The following is a 21,753-nucleotide window of genomic DNA, read 5'->3' on the forward strand; positions in this document are numbered from 1 at the left end:
ATTAAGCTTAGCAGAAGCACCAGCAACAGCAATTAGGATTTTACAAAGCAAAAAATAATTAAAAAAGGAGATAAAAAAAATGGATAGAACACATAAATTGAATTATCAGCGTGATGTTGAGCAATACTTAGAAAAAAATAAAGTATATGACATTTTTGAAAATTTGATGAAAGATTTAGTTATTGATTAGCCTGCTCAACCCTTAGACTATTTAATAAAGAAATTGTCGGAACCTTAACGTAAGCAGCTAGACTTGCATTTTATTTAAAAGATTATTTTCATCTTGAAAATATAAAATTATTTCTTTATCAAAAAGAAAAGAGAGTCTTCGTTGTTGGACCTCCTGGCTCAAAAACAACTGAATTAGCACTTTAATTAGCAAATGAATTCAAATTTACCTGCATCAGTGTTGGAAATCTTCTTAAGAAACAAATTTCTATGAAAAATACCTTGGGAGAAGAAATTGAAAACTCCATCTAAAAAGTAGGTTATGTTCGTGATGAAATAGTCATCGATATAGTTAAAAATGAAATCGAAGAGATGGAAAGAAAAAAATAAAACTATTTGCTTGAAGGATTCCCCAAAACAAGAGTTTAAGGTCTTGCTTTACAAAGAGTAGGCATCATTCCTGATACTTTCATCATTTTGAATTAAGATGAAAAGAGTATCAAGCAATCTTGCTAGTAAATAAATAAATGAATTTGTTTATCTTTTATTTTAAATAAACGAAAACTCTTAGCCCAAAAAAAGTTATTCAAATTAACAAGAACCTCTTTTTAAGATTAATTAGTAAAGAAAAATGGAAAGATTTCAAAAAAAAACCAAAAATTCAAAAAGAAAACATAAACTTAAAAACAAATCTTCTAAATAAGCAATTAAATAAATTGAATTTAAATACTTTTAAGTTAAAATAAATAAATAAATGATTTAAAACAATAAGTCCAAGATCTAAAAGTAGATTGATAGATAGATTATTTAATAACTTCTAAAATATAAGTAAAAATAGATGAAAGAAAGAGTGTTTTGCCTTTCAAATAATTTATTTTGATGTAAAAGGGTTTTTTTATTAGCAAAATACCTTCTTAGTATTTGTTTAAAGAAGATGAGCTATTAAATTAAAATTTGAAAATCTTTTTTAACTATTAAAGACAAATAAATAAATAAATAGTTTTAAATATTTTGAATCAACTTTACATAATTACAATAATATTTTATCAATTATAATTTAAATAAAAATAGCAACAAAATTTCCTCAAATTAGGATGGATACTATTCAAATATCCCTTTAAGCAAAGTAGAAGAATATGCCTCCAATCACGCTTTAGAATATACTTTGTAAATATTAATTTATTTATTTATGAGTTAATTCTTTGGATAATAATTGAGATCTTATTGAAAGAAATTTAAAAAAATTAATTTTTTATTTATTTAATATAAAAGGAATTTAAATCATGTGAAAGAAGTTTATGCTAGATATTTCTTTGAAGTTGATGTTAACAATGTTTCTTCTGATGGTGAATTACTTGAAGATATGGCTGTAATAAACTAATTTTTATCCAATGAAATATTATTTATTATTATTTTTTATTTATTTATTTTAGCGTTTGATGGAATTCAAGATAAATCCTAAAGGTCCTAAAAGAAGTGCTAGAATACTTGTTATTGGACCTCCTGGTAAATAATTTATTTATTTATTTTTAATAATTGTTTGTTATATGTTTGAAATTAATTTTATAAAAGGATCTGGAAGATCAACTTTAGCCAAAAAATTAGCTTAGAAGTATGGCCTTGTTTATGTCTCAACAACTGAGTTAATTAGCGATTAAATTGCCAAGAAGACAGAAGTTGGTAGAGTTGCTTTGAATCTTCTTAACAGAGGTGAATTAGGTAAAAAAAATATTTTAATTAAGTTAAGTTAGATTAAATTTCAATTAATTTATTTATGATTTAATTTAAAGTACCTGATGAGATTATCAATGGTTTGGTTGATAACAGATTAAAATAAACTGATTGTCATTTGCAAGGTTACGTACTTGATGGCTATCCTAAAAGCTTAGTGTAGCTTCTTTGTCTTGAAGATTTAAATATAAATCCCTCTTTAATTGTTGAGTTAGAATGCTCTGACGAACTTGTTATTTAGAGATTCTAAGGAAAGAAAGATAATCCAAATGAATCCATTGAAAATATCAAAAAGAGGTACCTATTTATTTATTTATTCATTTGATTGCTTACATCATTTTTTATTTAGTGATAGAGTTATTTATTTATTTTTTCATTTAGTTATTTAACTATTCACTTATCTTTTTTTCTATTTTAACTTTCTACTTAATTTCCTTCTATTTTTTATTATATTAAGTAAGACATTTAAATTAATTTTATATTAAAAATTAGATTACAAAGATGGAAGGAATTACTTAGAAGCATGGAATAAACATACAGCAGATTAATTTATAAAGTTTCTGCTACTTTACCTCCTAAAAACATTTTAGAAAATGTATGTTTTCATTTGGAAAACAGTGGTTGATTTAACAAATAAACAATAAAAATTACATATTTTAATTATTTTTTATTTTCTGTAAGTTTCTTTGATTTTCAGTTTAGTATAATTAATTGATTCACCTTACAAATTACTTTACAAAATCAAAAAATTATGAATACTTCTTCAGACATTAATAAATTTATTATTTGAATGGATAGGATAGCATTATGATATCTAATATTTATGTTTATTTTATGTTGGTAGATTATTTTAATTCTTAATCTATGAACCAAGTTGATAATATTTTAGCAACTATTATTAAATTAAACACAAAATAAATAAATAAATAAATAAATGCATTTGTATTATTAAATTTACCTCATTTCTTTGAATTAGAAATTAAATAATAATCTAAGTGATTACTCTAAATTTTTAGAATTTAAAGTTTTAAAAACTATTTCTTAATTATTAAAAATTATAAAAATTTTTTAATTTATTAAAAGAAAAAGTAATTAATAAATAATTAAATAAAGACGATTAATCAATTATCCTATAATTAATTCAGAAAGAATACTAAATTTTATATGGTTTTATATTCTCGCAATACATAAATTAAGTAATTTATAAATATACTTCCAATAATTAAATTCATTTATAAACCATAAACGAATATGATATAAATATATTATAATTTATTTTATGAATCTTACTGATTTTATTGGCTTTAAAAATTAAGTTAATCATTATTACTGTAATTTGAATTAGACAACTTTTTATCTGATAAATAAACTAATTAATTGAAAAAGCGGAGTAGCTTTTAGAATAGATAGATTATTTTAATTTGTTTATATTTTTGTTTACAAATAAAATGTTTTTATTAGTTCATCATTTAGCAAAATAATAATTTGTGATTAGCAAGAAATTAAATAAAAAATTATTTTTTAAAATAGAATATTGGTAGATATTTTATTTGCAAATTTTGATTGATATCTTAAAAATTAGATAAAAGTTTCACTTACTTAATTTCTATCGTTAAAAATTATTCATATTTTCATTAATTTAAATTAATAGAAATATTATTTAGCTTTTTACAGTTTGAAGAAACCTCTATTTCTATCGTTAATAGTTAAAGAAATAACTCTTTGAATCTTTTTAAATTAAAAAGATAATCGAATTTTATATGATGATTGATATTAATTATCTAAAAAATGCTTATAAATACAAGCCAATCATAAAAAATAATCAAAAAATAATTAATTAAATATTCAAAAATTACTATAATCAGTAATCAATAAAGCTTTTGAAATAAGCAGACATTTAAAGAAAATAGAGCAAAAAAGAAAAATATTTTTGACACTTTGATAAAAATGATGAAAAGAGACCTGTAAAAATTTAAATATGTTGGAGGTGGCAAATTTGAAAACGTGCCATATCAAAATAAATTCAATAAAGAATAAAAATATAATGATAGAGATATAAATGATAAAAGACTTCCAAAATGGGATTTAATCTACAAATTTTCAGATAGAAATAATATAAATTGTAAGTATCACCATGAGACTACAATCGAAATTACAAAATTCAAGCCAACTAGAAAAAATTATGGACCCTCAAGCAATCTCCATTAAGTTTAGACCCAATAAGACTAATATAAGCCTACTATTAAAATAGTAGAACAACAGCCACCAAAATCAGCAAGAGACTTTACTGAGAGAACTCCTAGAGCAATTAGAACTATCCCAGACAATAGTGATGAGCTTAGAATAATCAATGAGAAAAAATATTTGTTGCCCCACATGCGCACCATTACTCCTAATGGCAGACCTATAAATGTAAAGCATGTAAGTGAATTCAAAAATAGTGAAGAGCTGGACATTCTTAACCAAATGTACCATGAATTACCTCATATGAGAACAAAAACACCTAACGGAAGACAAATTAGAGAACCAGCAACTCATTTTATCTCCAATGAAACAGATTTTATCAACTAAAAAAAGCATCTCATGCCTTCTATGCAAAATATCTAACCAGAAGTAAGGCAAAACCTAACCTCGAGAAATAAATCTTAATTTACTCTTGCTTGGGATGCATGATAATTAATTAACTATATTATAATTCATTCATATATTAATTAGACTAATTTTTCACATTAAAGTATAGCCAATTTACCAATTAATAATAACTAAATTTTCGAAAACTACTCATAGACTTCTTTAACTGAAATATCATAGATAGAAATATTTTGAATAACAAACTCATTTATTCAATAAGATGAAATCAAAATTATATAATCAGTTAAATTTGCATACAAACAAACAAATAACTATCAATTTTGAAAATAAATAAACAAATACAATTAATTATAAATAAATAAAAGAGTTTATATATTATTTTATGTTAGCATTTTTCCATTTATTTTGCTTTTCTATAAATTAAAAAAATAATTTTAATATATAAAATTTTAAAAATCATTTTTTAAAGAGATTTAATCAAAAAAATTAACAATCTTTAAAAATATTTTGAATATGACGAGACGAACTCAATATCAAAAATAAATTAAAATATGAAATTAATAGCAATTGATATTAATATGAATAATTAAAATATGAAATATTTTACTTTTTTTAAAAGTACATTCATTCATATTTAAAATGAAGTAATTAATTGTTTTAAAAGAAGTTATAAATCAATAAATACTATCATCTCTAAGTGAATATAAAAATAGATGAAAATATAGTTTTACTTGAGTATTTAGAGTATCGATTTTTTGATGTTTTCTATTTACTTTTAAAATTCATCAATTAAATTTCTAATTAAATGTTTAATTTTTTACTTAAAATATTCATAACACTGTGTAACTTCATTTTAATTAGTAAACCAGTTTTAACTTCAGGTTGAAAATTTTTATTTTTTTAATTTTAAAGGTGAATTAGTTTGATTTTTTAGTAGCCAGTGATAAAGTGATAACTATTAAGGTGTTTATTAACTTAAATTTTTTATCTTACTTTTTTTTGCAATTTATTAAAAAACTTTAAAACTTCTTTAAGGAAATTAAATCATATAAAAAAAGAATAAAGTAAAAGCATAAAAATAAATTTATAACTTAAAAGGAATATTTAATTAGTACTAGACTAGTCAACAAAAGAATACAAAACAAAATTTGAGTTATTTATTTATTTATTTATTTATCTTTATTATTACTATTGAACAGCGGGTTGATATCCTAAACCAATTTATTAAAATATCCTTGTATATTTGTAATAATGATAAATGATGAATTTTTTATTTCAGAATTTACAAATGCAATATAAATACAAAATATTTTTCTTTTAATCATTAATAAATGAAAATATGCTATGCTGAAAAAAATAATTTTGCAATTCTTTAAAAATCCTATTTGGTTTTCTTTAGTATTTACTTAAAGAAAGAAATCTACTACTAGCTAAAAAAATCAAGTATGTTATTTATTTTTCAAATTTAGGTTACTTTTTGTTAATACTATAATCATTCTTCTCATTTTAGAAGGAATCAGAAGGAAATTTTCTCTATCTATAAAAATATATTTTTTGTTCGTTTTGATTCAAAAATAAAACCTTTTTCAAAAAAGAGAGAGTATTTTATGCTTTTTTTCTGAAATATATATGTAATAAAATCAGAATTAATAGTATATTTTTTCTATTTACAAACAAAATTTGGTACCTTTACAATATCCTTCTTCTTTTTACAGAAAGTAGATCAGTTAGCTACTGGCCAAATTATTTAATTAAAAAAATTATTGTTAAAAATAAATTTAAAATTCTTAAATTACATTGTAAAACTTAATAATTAAGAACCACGAGTATGTAAGATAATTTATAGTTAAATTACGATAAAATAAAAAACGAATCAGCCAAATTTAATTAAAAGTTTACTCTATTAAATTAATAAAAAGTTTTAAAATCAGAAGGTGGTTTAGTTGATTTCTCAATAATTAATTTTTAAAAAGAAAAAAAACAAAATTTTAGAATTAACTTAAAAATAAATGATGGAATCTTTCAAGAAATTAGATATATTCCCTTAGCCTATATAATTCAATTCTATTGAATAAGCAACAAAAAAAAAAACAGTTACTGGAGCTTTGTTATCTATGCTAGTATTGCTTCTTTCTTTAAGCTATTTTATATATGAAAGCTATCTCTATCTGAGCAATCAAATTGATCCAATATTTAGATCATAAGCTTTTGTGAGAAATGATTTAATTAATATCCCCTTAAATGAAGAATCAGTCGCTTTTCAATACATTTAGTACATGATTATTTAAAATCAAACAGAATTTCCTTCTGATAAAACATACATCTCTTATGTCGCTAGGTTTTAATATCAGAATAAAGCAGATCTACAGTCAGTTATCCTCGATATAGCTGAATGCAAGAGCCCTAACTTAAAAGGACTTCTTTGTGTTGATTTTTCTAAATTAGCAAATAAAGTATTAAGCTATGATTTTACTAATAATATAGCATCTTCTGTCATGATTTATGCATATAAATGTCATGATGTTGATTAATTCAAGACAACCGTACCTGATAATTGCGCTAGTCCAGATGAAATAGACGCATATATTTCACAACAAAATTATATCATGGCCTATAAAATCTAGCAATAATAATTTAATACAACCTCTAAAAAAATGGATTTAAATTACAAAAATTAATTTATTTCCATAGATTCTAGCTAGGTTATGATTTCTGAATTCAAAGTTTAATTGTAGCACACAGAAATAGTCGAAGGAGCTTTTGTTTAACAAAAAACCTCATTTGCCTCTCCAATTTCTTTTACAATCAGCTAATATAGCATGGATTATTAAACATATTCTTAAAATGAAAATTCTAAATATTTTTCTTGTGTAGCGCTAGACGTTGACGAATAAGTCTTTTTTACTCAAATCAAATATCCTACCTACCCTGAGGTGCTTGCTATTTGCAACAGTACTTTTGCACTTTTAATGTGTTTAGGTTATATAGCAAGAAAGCTCTCTTTTACATTATTGAAGGATTAGATGCTTCTCATGTACATGCAAAACATCTATTAAGGACAATATTTAAATATCTTGCAATAAAATAAAATTCTAGAGTTAAACCAAACCCATAATGTTTAATAAGATGATGATAATGATATATAATTACAATATGAAGAAAAAATGAACTAAATTTTTATTCCTAATATAAATGCTAAACAAAGCGGAAGAGTATTGAACCAAAAAAGTAACAGAGGAGATTTTTATATTGAGACAATGACTGAAAGAAAACAAAAGGATATTTCTTTAACAGAGTCAATTTAAACTGAAAAAAAAACATAAATCGAAACAAACTTTAAAATAAATGAATCTGAAATTTAAAATATTAATTAATCTATAAATTAATGCTCAACAGAAAGAAACTAAACCGAACAATAACCTCTGTCGTCTACTAGAACTAATTATAACTTTAGAATTTTTTCTTTAGCGAGTTCGCCTTTACAAAATAAACAAAGATTTACTTTGAATTCTCAAAGAAGTATAAAAAAATGTAAAACCATAAATGTATAATTTGCTTAAGATCAAAACATTTGTCAATCATTGCAATCATAGACTTAAATAAACAAAGAAAATTAGTTTGATAATTTAAAAAAGAAATTAAACGCTTATTCGAGCTAATAGTTGAGCAAAAATATACACTAACTACTCTTTAAGTTTTAGTAAATTTAATTTCATTTATTTATAAATTAATTAATTTGTTATTTAAATAAAATTAGGTTAAGAAATTAAATCAATTATCAAAAATCTAAAGGATTGAATCCAAAAACTAAGTTGCTAGTTGAAGAATAAATTAACAAAAGTTTAGATTTTATTCATCTATAAAAAGAAATACTTTTTTTGAAGAAAGCAATTATGGTCTTGTTAAGTAAAGATTAATTTGCTATGATACCTCTAATAGGATGTTCTGAAAAAGGAATAGATTATATTTACAATAGAACAGACTAAAAGAATTCTTTACAAGGTAAATAAATATTATGACTCATTCTTTATTATAATAAACTGAAAAATTAAAAAATTAAATAATAGATGAAAAGAAATTAAATCATTTTGAAGAATTGCTGGCCTTGTCTTTTAACGATAATTAAACGAGCGATTAAATAAACTATTTCTTAGCAAAGTGTTAAAGTTAAGAGTATTTATCAGATATTGATAAAAGGATACTCTCTTCTATCATTTGATAAAATATTTATTTCAATTGTTAATTGTACATATTTGTAATATATACTTACTTACATACCTTGTCATTCCAAAAATAAATTTTTAACAAAAATATTAATTAGTTATGTAACTTTAACACTATAAAATCATAAATATAATAAATAATTTAGACTTTGTAGAAATTAATTTTAAAAAATAAAGTATATAAAATATAAAATTTAGTTATTATTTATTATTAATTTTATTATATAAGAATAATGTTAAATCAATATTGTTCAATTTATTATTATTGTTCACTTTTGAATCTTACGATAAAAGCTCTTAATTCTAGTGGCTTCACTTACAGAATATTTCCTTCTGAATAGAAAATATTAATTTTTATATCATTTTTAAATAAAATTTTACCTTATTATTGTGATTGCAATAAATCTTTATGAGAGAACATATATTTTGGGTTAATTTCTGTTTCAATATTCCATTTAAATTTATCTTTTAGCATTTATTCTTTGTTTTAGTTGGCAGTAAGTGTAACTTCTTCAATCATTTCTATTCCTTCTGGGATGCTATAGTTAGTAGAATTGACATCGTTTAAATTAGTTACTCTCAAAATATAGTTTTCTCCATAAGGCTAGAAAACAACCTTCAAGAAAGGATCAGAGTTAGACATGAGAGGGTTAAATGTTTAGGGAATTTAACTCTTTTCAAATGTGTTTGATTTAGATTCAGCCTAGAAAATTATTGGGAGAGAATCATGATAGCTTTAAACTCTTCTTGATAAAGTTTCATCTCCTTCCTCAAAGACAAGATAGTGTCTAACTTTTTAAGTCAATCCACTGTCTAATTTACCAGGTTCAAGCTCATTTAAGGGCTCTGTTACTCCTCTGTAATCATCATTAAGTAATCTGATAAAAATTTATTTTTTATAGCTGAGTTTCAAAGAAATAGTAATATTACCTTCTATGAATCATTACTTCTATTTCACCTTCATGCAAAGATGAAGCACCTTGAGAACGATCATTAATTACAGAAACTCTTTTGCCATTATTAACATCCTTGATAACAATCATACCATTTATAGGATAGTAATTTCCACTTACTTTTTCATGAACCTATTCAAATAAATTAAAAAAAATAATTTTTTAGAATTTTTTTACTTAAAATAATTTAAAATAATGGAAAGAATATTGACAATTATTTTTATTTTATAAATATTTCCTTAAAAGTTTTTATTACTTTGAGTTACCAAGTGGGTCTGTAGTTAAGAATTCTCTTTTATAATTCAAGACCATTAGAGTCAGTGTAAAAGGTTTGGTTATTAGAAATTTCAGTCTTTATCAGAAGGACAACTTCCTTTCCTCTAAGGTCTTTAAGAACTGGGATTCCATCAATAAATGTTTCAATTTCAACTATATTTTTGTAATTCTCGTGAGCAAAAACTTTTAATTAAGAAGTGGTGTGATTTCCCTATATCAAAACTATAGTAGCTAGTTTCCCATTAAATACAGACTAGGTTATTAAATTTTCTTTTTAAATATATTTGTTTTATTGAATAATTTACTTGATTTTAAAGCTGAGAGTAAGGAATGGAGCTATCATCTATCTTTAAATCAGGTCTGAAGATGTATGCACCAGAGCTCTATCCAATTAAAGTCTAATATGAAGGGTAGTAATTGTAAAGTACTTCAAAATTATTTGAAGTACAATTTAGGTTATCCTACAAGCAAGTCTAAAGTTAAAATTTTGTCTCAAATCTGTTAATTGTCAATTTAATTTAATCAGAAACATTGACAACTTCTGTCTCCTTTAGTAGTCCAACATTTTTACCTTAAATAATATTAACTTGGTTGGATCCAGATCCAGGTACGAGCTTGTAGTAATTGTAAGAATATCCTTCAAAAGAGTCTTAGAAATATAAATCGCAATCAGTTTAATCAGTTTCATTAACGCAAAATACTTCACCTATATTAAATAAATAAAATTCATTTGGGAATGAAATCATTAATAGTTCTTGATAAGTCTTAAATAATTTAAAATAATAAATTGAATTTATTTACCATAGACAGGTTGGTTTTAAGAATTTATTAAGGTGAAGATAACATTAGGAACCTTAACTTTAACTATGATTGATCTTGCTACTGAGGGATTATATACATTTATTAAAACAGTCTTTCCAGAATTAAGAGTTTTGTATGTCTCACTACATTTATCAGCAGTTGAATTCCACTTGCATTGAGAGTATTTAACATTTTCGCTTATATCTCTTTCAGTAAACTCTTCCATCATTGGGTGAAGTACTTCATTTATTCTATCGGTAGAATTTTATAATCTTTTCTAGTAATCGTAGGCTACGTACTATCTTTCAGTACCAGCCACAGCATCGTGATGTTACAAAATTCCCATATTCTTGAAATTTTAAATAAATTTTGAAATTTAAATAATTTTTCTTTTTACAAATTTACTTATTCAAAGCCATCTAAGTTACTTAGCATCAATTTATAGTTTTTCATTAGTGATTTACTTGACTAATTCATTTTATTTACTGAAAAAATGTTTCTGATGTGCTAGAGATATCTACCAGAATCTCTAACGTTTCCTTTAACTGCTACTCTAGAAGTAAAATAACCAGTCCAGTATGCGTGTTCCTTATCAGCGTATGGAAGGAAATCATCTTCTTTAAGAGGATAAGAAATATTTTGCTTACGGATTTCTTCTAGATAAATCGAAGGAGTTGAGTATAAAACCTTAGCTTAGAATTAATCAGAGCGAGCATTAATGTAATCCATAAGTCTGTCTAAGTTTTTATATTGTTAAAGGGCATTTGAGAAATGGAAATCTGAACCCTAAGTGTGAAGTAAATGATTGGACCTAAAATGAGCAGACATCTTACGGAAATAATTAATGTACTCAACACTTCTCTTGTCAACGTTATAGTTTTCTAGCTCTGGGTTATCCATGATAGGTACATCGTTCATTAAGGCGTCAAAATCAAAATCTTTGAAAAATATTAAACACCGTTATTTTAAATTTTTTTCAAATTAATCTTACGTGGAGGAGGATTATACATGTTATAGTTTACACAAGTAAAAATAGAATTGTCATTTCCAGAAGCTTGTTAAGGTCTCCAAACCATTTCTAGTGTCTATTCACTCAATCTTTTATCTTTATCTTAGTAATCTATTCTAGCAAACCACCAGGCATTGAAACCCATTTAGCTAAAAAGTGCAGCCTAAGTTGATTGATGACCAAAAGGATCAATATGCCATCCGATTTTAGGAATACCCTTTTCACCAAATTATTATTTCAACCATTGATGACCAACAGTCATTTGGTCAACAATATCTTCATAGTAAGGAGCAGCTTCATCATTCATGCACCAACCTCCATTAAGGAATTCAATTTATCCATTATTAACTAATTGAGTGTATAAATCTCTTCTATGTTAAGGAGAATCTTTCCACCATCTATAAAGATAGGCTGTCTCTACTTGAACGAATTTTCTTGTTGAATTCTTCAATAATTCGTCAACAACAGAGTCAATTGTGTACTGTACACCTTTTTTAATATAAAATTATAATTTGATAATCATTATCAAATATAATGTTTAATCTTCTCTGTAAATGTAATCATTTTTATATAATAAATTAATAAAAATGATGTATTAGTTTTTACTGTAATTTTCCACAATTTATTAATCTTAAAAATTTTAGATTACATCTCTAATTTGAAATGAGAGGATAATTTTTAATAATTATATATTAATAATCAATAATTTAATTTAGAAAAATATTTATTTTTGCATGGATAAGAATAAAACTTGTAAAGATTTATTTACCTCCTTTTTGTACTACATTCTCAGAACCATAATAGTATTGATCAACAGTTTTAAGCCAGCCAACATCGTCATGTGAGTGAGGGATCAAGTGGATGTAGAGAAACTTTTTTGCATCATCTCCCTTAGGATCATGAGTTGAGTGTCTGTTGAAAACCTCGTCATCGATAAAACGTTTAGGCTACTCTTCTTAGCAAAGTGCGTTTAGCAGCAGAAGAGTAAAAAGAAAAACAAATTATGTTTTCATTTTAAATTTTCTTAAAAGTTGATATTATTTTAATTATATATTTTTTATAACCTTCAATTGATTAATTATCTTTTTAAATAAAAATTTTGACTAACAAATAAACAAATCTCATTTTTCTTACAACAAATTAAATTTTATTCTTTCATAAAGAATTACTACTATCATGATAAATAATATTTATTTATTTATTTACTCTGGATTTCTACAATTGCAACAATTAAAATTAAATATAGATAGAGTTAAAAAGTAAAAGTCTACTTTTGTGTGTTTTATTTCATTAAATTAATGATTTAAGGAAGAATATGCAGACATAAAAGCCTCTGACTCAAATAACTCAGATTTTATACAATTGTTTCTATTAATCATGTGTGAATTTATTTAATAAATTTTAGTTCTAAAGATAGATAGATAGATCTACATACAAAGATGACGCCTATTATATCATATTCAAATTTTTAATTATATTCTGTCTAAATGTATATAAATAATACAAATTGTCATAATATAAATATTAATTGTTGTTGTATTCTTAGTATAAATACCATTTATGATTGAAACATATTTTAAGTTAAAATTAAAAAAATGAATTCATTTTAAAAATATATTTTATAGAAACTTTCATAACATACTTATGTGACATGTAAAAATTAGAATGTTTTTTATTTTCTATTTTTATATGAATTGATGATGCAAAATCTATTTCATAATTAGTTTAATTAATTTACACAGATTAGAATATTAGTTACAATTTTTTTATTTTTTTTGTGATTTTAATCAAAGATTATTCATTTCTTGCAAATAAATAAATTAATTTCTGATAAAATTGCATTAATAATTAAGCTTTAAAAACCATAATTATAATTAAATTACAACTTTCTATATTGATTTACTTTTTTTAAAAATTTCTAAATTTTACCTTATACTTTCTTTAAGGCTAAAAGCATTTGTTATATTAATTACTAATGATTAAACAGGTGATAAAATATATAGGAATTTTCTTCTTAAATCTTCTAATTGATGATAATTCTTTAAATTCTTCATCTCAAAAAAAGAATGCATTTGATTTTAGAGGAGTGTTTTAATAATGAATCTTCTTGAATTAAAGAGAAAATTAAAAATAATATTTAGAAATTATTTGTTTTTTAAATAAAACAAACATATCAAACATATTTTCTTGATGAATTTCTTTAAAATAAATCTAATGTTTGATTAAAATTAAAATTTTAAATATTGCCATTTAATAAAACTCAAATATTTTATTTAATTTTTATATTTAAATTTAATTTCTTATCTTTGATTTTACTCTACTCTCATATGAAAATATCGTTTCAGACATTATAGAATTTAAAATTATCATTTGATATATCAAATAAAATTTGAAAATATATTAATATATATTCAATTCACATATAATAATTTAGAGTAATAATGAATTTTCTTATGTCCTATTACTGATTGCTTCTTTTAAATTAAATTTTGGAAAAAAGAATTATATTTTCAGGTTCCATCCTCTTCTTATCCTTTAATTATGATAATAATCTAATATATTAGAGACATCATTTTTGCAGTAAAAATCGATAAATTTTTTTGATAAAGTATTTTCTATTTAACTAAATCAAATACTTTATCATTTAAATTATTTCTAAGATATATATGACGAATAATTATGTTTTCTAAATTTTTCATTTGTGTTATTAAATGAATTGATAGAAAAAAGAGGAATAATTTTAAATGTATAATTAATATTCATCTTTTTTATCAAAATTTTTCAAATTCTAATTTTTATCATTGCTATTGTTCTAAATTTCAAGTTATCTATACTTCTTGCTTGACAAGATTATTAGCTTTTATTTAATTTTGATAAGCTGTATTCCTTATTTTGCCTATCTTAAAATAGAAAATCTAATTCCATTAGAATAAATATATTCATCTCTTTCTATAAAGTATATAAATTTAACATATTTCACAAATTTAAATCAATTAAGGTTTATCAGTTGAATTTTACCCTTAGCAATCCATATTGATTCACATTTTTCTTTAATTTCATTAATATCAGTTAAATAAGGCAGCCTCCTGATACTAATAAGTTAAATTAATCTTTAACTACTTCTCCAATTTAGTATAATATGTTTCTTCTTACTGTTATTTTAACTCATAAAAATCTAATGAATTTAAAGGAAGTTAGAATATTTTGAACAGAAATAAATTAATTTTCTCTATTAATAAAATATTACTTAGTTCTTATATATATTTTATGTATAAAAATTTTATGCAATATTGGTGTAATTAAAAATGTATAACTCAATTTATTTTTTATTTTAAAAAATAAATATATACTTGATTGCTCATTAATCATTAGTATAGTGAGTGATCAAATATTTTTAAAATTACAAATAATCATATAACTTTTTGATATCATATTGAATAAAATTGTATTAATTTCAAATCGAGCAAAAACCTCAAAAATAAATAAAAAAGAGAGCAATTTTTTATTTTAGAAATGTTCACTTTTAAAATATTTAAATAAGAAAAATTAATTAACTTTAACTGTATCAATCATCATGAATGAAATACATTAAGTTTAAATAATAATATAATTTATTAAGCCTATAAAAATAAAAATGATTTTATTTACTCTTTAGCCTGAATAGAAAACAAATATTTTATATTTATATTAACATTTATTATTCCATTAAGAGAAAATCTTAAGTAAAAATTCTTTTTTAATATTAAATTTAATATGCTTAATCGCCATAAATTAAAATAACTTTAAAAAATTGCTTGGCTAATTTGTGAATTATAAATAATAGAAATTAATTAATTAGCCACTCACTATTTTTATTCTAAATCAAAATTCTAATAGAAACAATTATAAGTTAGACAAAGAGCTAAATTAATAAAAATGGGATCCACATTTACTTGTATTGATTTTCTTTCAAGTTCATTTTAATTCAACATCGGCCAAAAATAAGTAAGGAAGAAAACTTTATTTGGGGCTTTTTTATCGTTTGCAGTCCTGGTATTATTCACAACTTATTTTATCTACTAAGTTCTACTTTACATGAATAATTAAATTGATCCTAAATTCATTTAGCAAAATTTTATAACAGAAGAGAGCATTGATTTAGATCTCCATAATAATTTGATAGCATTTAGATATGAATACATACCAAATACAAGTTTAAATGATTTATAGAGAAATTAAAATTAGACTTATCTGGTTTTCTTGCCATATTTCTTATATTAAAATAACTCTTAAAATAATTTGATTAAGCTCAATGTAGTTGAGTGCTCTGATCCTTAACTAAATGGATTTAATTGCTTAGACTTCTCTTCTGTTTCTAATTTCTCTCTAACACTAAGTGCTTTATAGGGCATCGTTTCTAGAATATTTATTTTTACTTACCGCTGCCAAGACACTGATATTTATAAAACAGATATACCAAATAATTGTGCTAGTTAAGAATAAATAGACAATTTAATTAGTAATACATCTTCTTCGCTCCATATAAAATTATATACGTCTTAATACAACACGAGTTCTTAAATGGTATAAGTGAATTATAGAAATGCATATCTAAATCTATTAGGAGATTAATTTTAGCTTAGTATTTTTAAGACGTAAAAATAAATGACAAGTGTTTCTAGTGGAGCTATTATCTAAAAAAAATCCACCTTTTCTTCTCCTATTCAATATTAATTATAGAATTAAAATTTCGATAGGTAAATTTTTATTTAGAAAACAAATCTTAAGCTCATTTTGCAAATCTCTGTAGAAATGGATGAAATTATTTAGTATAGTTAAATTTAATATCATACATTTCCTGAAATTCTAGCTGTTTGTAACAGTACTTTAGCTCTATTAATGTGTGTTGGTATTCTAGCTAGAAAATTTGCTTCTTAACTTATATTTGAAGATATTTTCTTACTCTTTCTTCAAAACATGTATCAAGGTACCTATTAAAAAATGCTGAAATTAAATAAATAGCTTGGAAAAAAGGAAGTCGCTCAGCCATAAAACGAGAAACAAATTGAAGATTGCTTTGTGGAAGAAGAGTCTGAAAATGCGAAATCAATTGTTATTCCTAATTTTGAAGCTCAGTAAATTAAGTCATTAACTATAATAAAAAATAAAATAGTAGGTTAAGAAGGAGAGTAATGTTCTATATAAGGTCTTAAAAAAGAGTCAAATGATATGACGATGGATTCATTTAACTTATAATTATGTAATTAATGCTGCTTGAATAAAACTAATATTCAGTCTCCTCTAAAAATTTCTGATCAAGCTGTTTGTCCTGAATAAGTAATTATCAATGAAGAAAAAAAACCCATTTAAATCATCTAGCCAAGAAAATTTAGCAAACCTAAAACATAAATATAATAAACAAAAAACATATTTGATAGCTCTTAGAATATTTAACTTAATTAAAGTAAATTTCTATCAAAGCAGGCTATAATTTTTTCTGGTTGCAATTTAAAATAATAATAAGAATAAGACAAAACCAAACTAAGTAAATCTAATGAAAAATAATAAAAGTAAAAGCTCAATTATACCGCTATGTTTGACCATTCAGTTATTAAAAAGATATAAAAAGTTATTTTTGGTAAAAGGTAAAATTTATTTATTTATCTTTCATTTAAAATATACCTAAATAAAAAATAATTACCTTTTATTTAAATAAAACATACGCAATTAAAAAATTACAATATAAAAAGCTAGTTTGTATAAATTTATTAATTAATTTTTTATCTTACTCAATTATATATAAACTTATTAAAAATTGAAGCATTTATATATAAATTTAAGAAATTATTTAAAATTTATAAAAAAGGATTAAAAAAAATGAATACTTGTAATAATAAGGGCTAGACCCTAAAACTAAAGAAAAAATTGAAGAGTAAGTTTTTAAAAGCTTGGATATTTTGTAAATATTTAAAGAATTAATGTTTTTAAAGAAAGCTGTTTTGGTATTACTAAGTAAGTAATAACTGGCTGCTCTTAAATTGGTAGGTTGCTCTTCTGAAATATATCTAAGCTAACTTTAAAATACTGAAATAAAACAAAATAATTATTTTGAAGATTAAATTTGTCTTTTAGAATCTGATGATTAATAATTTGAATAGATAACAAAATTCTTATAAAGATGTTAAGAATAAGGCAAAGATTTATGCTAAATCGATTAAAGAATATTTAGCTCATTGTGTATTTAATTAAAAGATAAGCTTATAGATTGATTTCATACTAATTTAAGTATTTAATTATTATATATCATTAATATATTTATCTATTTTTTCTAATATGCAAATTTAATAATCAAAAAACATCAATTTCTATTCTATTAAATAATAGAAAAATTTATTGTTTATAAATTAAATAATAAAGATTAAATCCTTAAAGTTTCTTTAATTTAAATAAATCTTTTTTTTAAATAATAAATTATGTTTTAATTTATTCAAAGATTTTTTTTATTTTTTATATAAAATATGATAAAATATTATTAAAAATTAATTATTTTAACTTTAAATTGTTTTAATTTGTATAATTTATAACAGGAAAATTAATAATCAAATAGCTAGCTACCTTTTACTTTTAGAAAATTTGGTTTTCAATCTAATTGGTATTTTTATATTTTTGTATTTATGTTAAAGCAAACCAGCAATTAGTTAATTATATTTATCATTCTTAAATAAATTATTTTAAGAATGAGGTTAATTTAAACATATTTCTTAAGTAATATAGAAAATTATTTAAAATTTTTACTTAGTTAGGAATATAAGTGTTAGTTAATAAAAAATTTCTAGCTTAATTCATAATATCAAATAGTTAAAACCTTTTTAATTCATGAAAAATTAATTTTATAAAATAGCTTAAAAATATATTTTATTTTTAAAAGAAAAAATATGTAAAAGAATTTATTTTAAACATAAAAAGGCTTCTTTAACTCACTGTTATAAATACACAAAAAGTAAAGATTTATTTTTATTAATTCTTATAAAATACTAATAACTGTACCTGTTAATCTGAAAATACTAAGAAATTTATTTGAATAATAAATAGATCAATTGAGCTTAAAGAGGGCTTTTATTAATTACAATAAGTCTTTATTAGATCTTTAATAAATAAAAAAAAAATAAAATTAATCAATATTATCAAAAAATGTAAGAATTGTATAACCCTTGTTACTTCTATATTCTAATAAGTATTTAATATTTTTTTAAAAAGTAACATTTTCTAAACTGGTATTAATCGTTTTGAAATGCATTTGCTCATTTGATCAAAAATATCCGTCATCTAGATTATAAGAAATTAAATTTGAAAAATAAACAGACATATATATTTATATTATTTCTGATAAAGTAGAACTAACTATTTAAAACAAATAAGAAAATAATAAATAACAAAAATAAGATTTAAAGGATAATTTTAATCAATAAGTTTTGGCATTTAATTTGTATAAATATAGTAAATTTTTATAAATATAAACTTCATTATTTTATAATTAATTTTGTTAAATAGTTAATTTTGTCAAATTTTTAAACTGTTTTTGATTTTGTAATAAGCTTTTAACATTTATTCTTGTCTGTTGCCTTCATTTTTTATATTTGAACCAGTTTCAGCTTAGAAGCGTTCAGTGATTTCTTAATAAACTTCCTTAGCGTTTCCTTCAAATCCGTTTTATTAGATGATATTTAGAGCATCTTAATAGCCTTATTATATCATTTCATTCATTTATTTATTGTTAAAAAGCTATTTTTAATTTAAAAACAAATTATTTATTTTTTACAGAAAACATAGAAACAAACTTTTGATGTAAATATATTTTATATTTAAAATTAAAATTATTCTTAAAATAATATACGAATGGCATTTTTTAATTAGGCAAAGCATGAGATGGCTTTATGATATAACGGAAGTTAACATCTGGGTATAATTACATAGCATCAAGTAACTATCTATAAGTGTTAGAGAAACCCATAATTGTGCTCTTTATATGTTTGTTTGTTTAAAATTAGCGTTAATAAATTTTTTTTAATTTAATTTTCATTTACAGCTCTTTGGAAGGCTTCCATAGTCTTCTTCTTTTTATCAGTTGTCCATAAATCAAGTGATTTAGAGAATTTAACGAATATGGCATCAACTATAATATCGGAATCATCAGATACGATTTCACGACATCTCTAAATAGCACCTTACAAATCAATCAATATACCTGTCTATTTTAATTAAAATATGACTTATTATACTTTTATTAAAAACTTATATTTATTTTCTTAAAAATTGTGATAAATATTTGATTAAATGTGAGAAAAAACTAGTTATTTATTTTAATCGAACATTTATATGCAGTAAGCATACCTTTGTTTTATAAATTTGGTTTTTAAAGGGATGTTTGAACATTTATTAATAATTTATTTTTAAAAATTCTTACAGTGCCACCGTCTACATAAATTTCACCGTCTAAGGTAGAATAAGGGAAGAAAGTAGGTATAGAGCCAGAAGCTAATGCGGCTGAAACCAAAGTAGAAATTGAGCTCTATTCGTTATATCTAACGAGCTCTCCAGTTCTTAAGTTGCATGTTCCAATATTAATTTTTCTTTATGCAGGTTTAGTGGCAACTCTTTTAAGTAATTCTAAAGCTGGAGAGCTATCAAAAATACCTCTTTCGTATAGTAATCCTTAAACAATGCCTCCTTTAAAATTCTTATAAACATCTTTTTATTTTAAACCTGTCCATAGATTCACTAACCAGTCAGCTTGATCCCTTTCTTATCCTTTAGGAAACTGAGAGAGACCCAAAGTGTTGATGCTACCAATTGAAATACCTTTATTAATTATTTATTAATCAAAATTTTATAAATCAAAATAAAAATTGAAAGAAAGATTTTGTTTATATTTGATTTAATTTCTTTTTAGTAGGATTGTTTATTAAATTTGAACAATTACTAATCAAATTAGGGAACACTATAAAAATAAATTTGCCAAAGATTAATAAAATTCCTTTTCTAATTAAGATATTTTTAAGAGAAGAAGTGAGTAAATATTCATGCAACTCTAAAATAAAATGCAAATAAATATATTCTAAATGCTAAAATGGAGCTATTAATGAAAAGATAATGGTTCTAGAAAACTCATTTAAAAGAATAATTTTGCTATTTCTAATGAAGAAATAAATAAGAAATTTAGTTACCAGTGTAAACATCATACTAAACTTCCTCAGCAGGTAAATTATAAACCAATGCCTTGTAAGCACCTGCTTCAAAAGAACCTAAATCACCGCCTGCTTCTAAAGCTAAAGCTCTACATTTTTAGCCAGCAGTTACGTTTTAAATGAAAAGAGCTGCGAAAAATAGGCTCAGTAAAAATAATTTATTCATTTTCTTGATTTTTTATTAATTATTATTTTTGCCAAAATAATTAATTATGTGAATCTCCTATTTTTTTATATAATGATTAAAGTATTATCTGATATCTGTGAATATTAATTAAAATTGTTTGCTAATATTTGTGTTACCTCTTCTTAGGATCTATAAAAGTCAACCTAACTAAATAAGAATGCTATATTTATTTACCGATTTTAAATAAAATATGGATATATCTATCGTAATATTCTTGTTTGATACGTAAGTAGTCTGATGCTTCGTTTATATAAGAACAAAATATAATGACTATTTATAACTAAAAGAAGAGCTTCGTTTCAGAAGAGAAAATCTATAATCACACTTTAGACCATATAAATTTATGTCATTTTAATTTTTTTCTTATCATTTCTTATTACTCAGAAAAAATATCTATAAAAGAAAAACAAAATATAACAATTATTAAATAATCTTCTTTATCTTATTTCTAATTTAAGTGTGTTATAACTATATTTTTTTAATATTATACAAAATATTTGAATGAATCAAAACCATAAGAATATTTTTAAAGTTCAAACAAACATATTTCTTATAATTTATTTATTAGCAAGCATAACAAGGCAAATAA

At 22.6% G+C, this 21,753-nt stretch overlaps 6 protein-coding genes across 6 annotated transcripts; 4 read left to right on the forward strand and 2 right to left on the reverse strand. All coding sequences in view use genetic code 6, as the record gives it.

Annotated features, from left to right (window-relative positions):
* Positions 1-79: 79 nt before the first annotated feature.
* Positions 80-2,524, forward strand: TTHERM_00227800 (adenylate kinase family protein; the record flags this gene model as incomplete). Its single annotated transcript, XM_001014311.3, has 8 exons — positions 80-239; positions 317-683; positions 1,240-1,335; positions 1,441-1,537; positions 1,602-1,674; positions 1,741-1,887; positions 1,959-2,196; positions 2,392-2,524. The coding sequence occupies 8 exons, from the start codon at positions 80-82 to the stop codon at positions 2,522-2,524; spliced, it is 1,311 nt and encodes a 436-aa protein (XP_001014311.2).
* Positions 2,525-3,846: 1,322 nt separating this feature from the next.
* On the forward strand, positions 3,847-4,572 carry TTHERM_00227810 (hypothetical protein; the record flags this gene model as incomplete). The annotated part of the gene is made up of 1 exon (XM_001014312.1): positions 3,847-4,572. One exon carries the CDS (start codon positions 3,847-3,849, stop codon positions 4,570-4,572), a length of 726 nt encoding a protein of 241 aa, XP_001014312.1.
* Positions 4,573-6,500: 1,928 nt separating this feature from the next.
* On the forward strand, positions 6,501-8,710 carry TTHERM_00227820 (transmembrane protein, putative; the record flags this gene model as incomplete). Its single annotated transcript, XM_001014313.2, has 3 exons — positions 6,501-8,191; positions 8,249-8,493; positions 8,559-8,710. The coding sequence occupies 3 exons, from the start codon at positions 6,501-6,503 to the stop codon at positions 8,708-8,710; spliced, it is 2,088 nt and encodes a 695-aa protein (XP_001014313.2).
* Positions 8,711-8,955: 245 nt separating this feature from the next.
* Positions 8,956-12,766, reverse strand: TTHERM_00227830 (glycoside hydrolase family 38 amine-terminal domain protein; the record flags this gene model as incomplete). The annotated part of the gene is made up of 9 exons (XM_001014314.2): positions 8,956-9,047; positions 9,096-9,592; positions 9,645-9,799; positions 9,924-10,196; positions 10,249-10,649; positions 10,745-11,093; positions 11,150-11,682; positions 11,736-12,242; positions 12,523-12,766. The coding sequence occupies 9 exons, from the start codon at positions 12,764-12,766 to the stop codon at positions 8,956-8,958; spliced, it is 3,051 nt and encodes a 1,016-aa protein (XP_001014314.2).
* A 3,061-nt stretch (positions 12,767-15,827) lies between these two features.
* On the forward strand, positions 15,828-18,001 carry TTHERM_00227850 (hypothetical protein; the record flags this gene model as incomplete). The annotated part of the gene is made up of 2 exons (XM_001014316.2): positions 15,828-17,377; positions 17,599-18,001. The coding sequence occupies 2 exons, from the start codon at positions 15,828-15,830 to the stop codon at positions 17,999-18,001; spliced, it is 1,953 nt and encodes a 650-aa protein (XP_001014316.2).
* Positions 18,002-19,292: 1,291 nt separating this feature from the next.
* Positions 19,293-21,143, reverse strand: TTHERM_00227860 (patatin family phospholipase; the record flags this gene model as incomplete). Its single annotated transcript, XM_001014317.2, has 5 exons — positions 19,293-19,514; positions 19,627-19,752; positions 19,817-19,981; positions 20,197-20,591; positions 20,957-21,143. The coding sequence occupies 5 exons, from the start codon at positions 21,141-21,143 to the stop codon at positions 19,293-19,295; spliced, it is 1,095 nt and encodes a 364-aa protein (XP_001014317.2).
* Between the last annotated feature and the right edge of the window lie 610 nt (positions 21,144-21,753).

This window comes from Tetrahymena thermophila (assembly GCF_000189635.1).
Source record: "Tetrahymena thermophila SB210 genomic scaffold scf_8254665, whole genome shotgun sequence".
In the NCBI taxonomy this organism is placed as follows: domain Eukaryota; phylum Ciliophora; class Oligohymenophorea; order Hymenostomatida; family Tetrahymenidae; genus Tetrahymena; species Tetrahymena thermophila.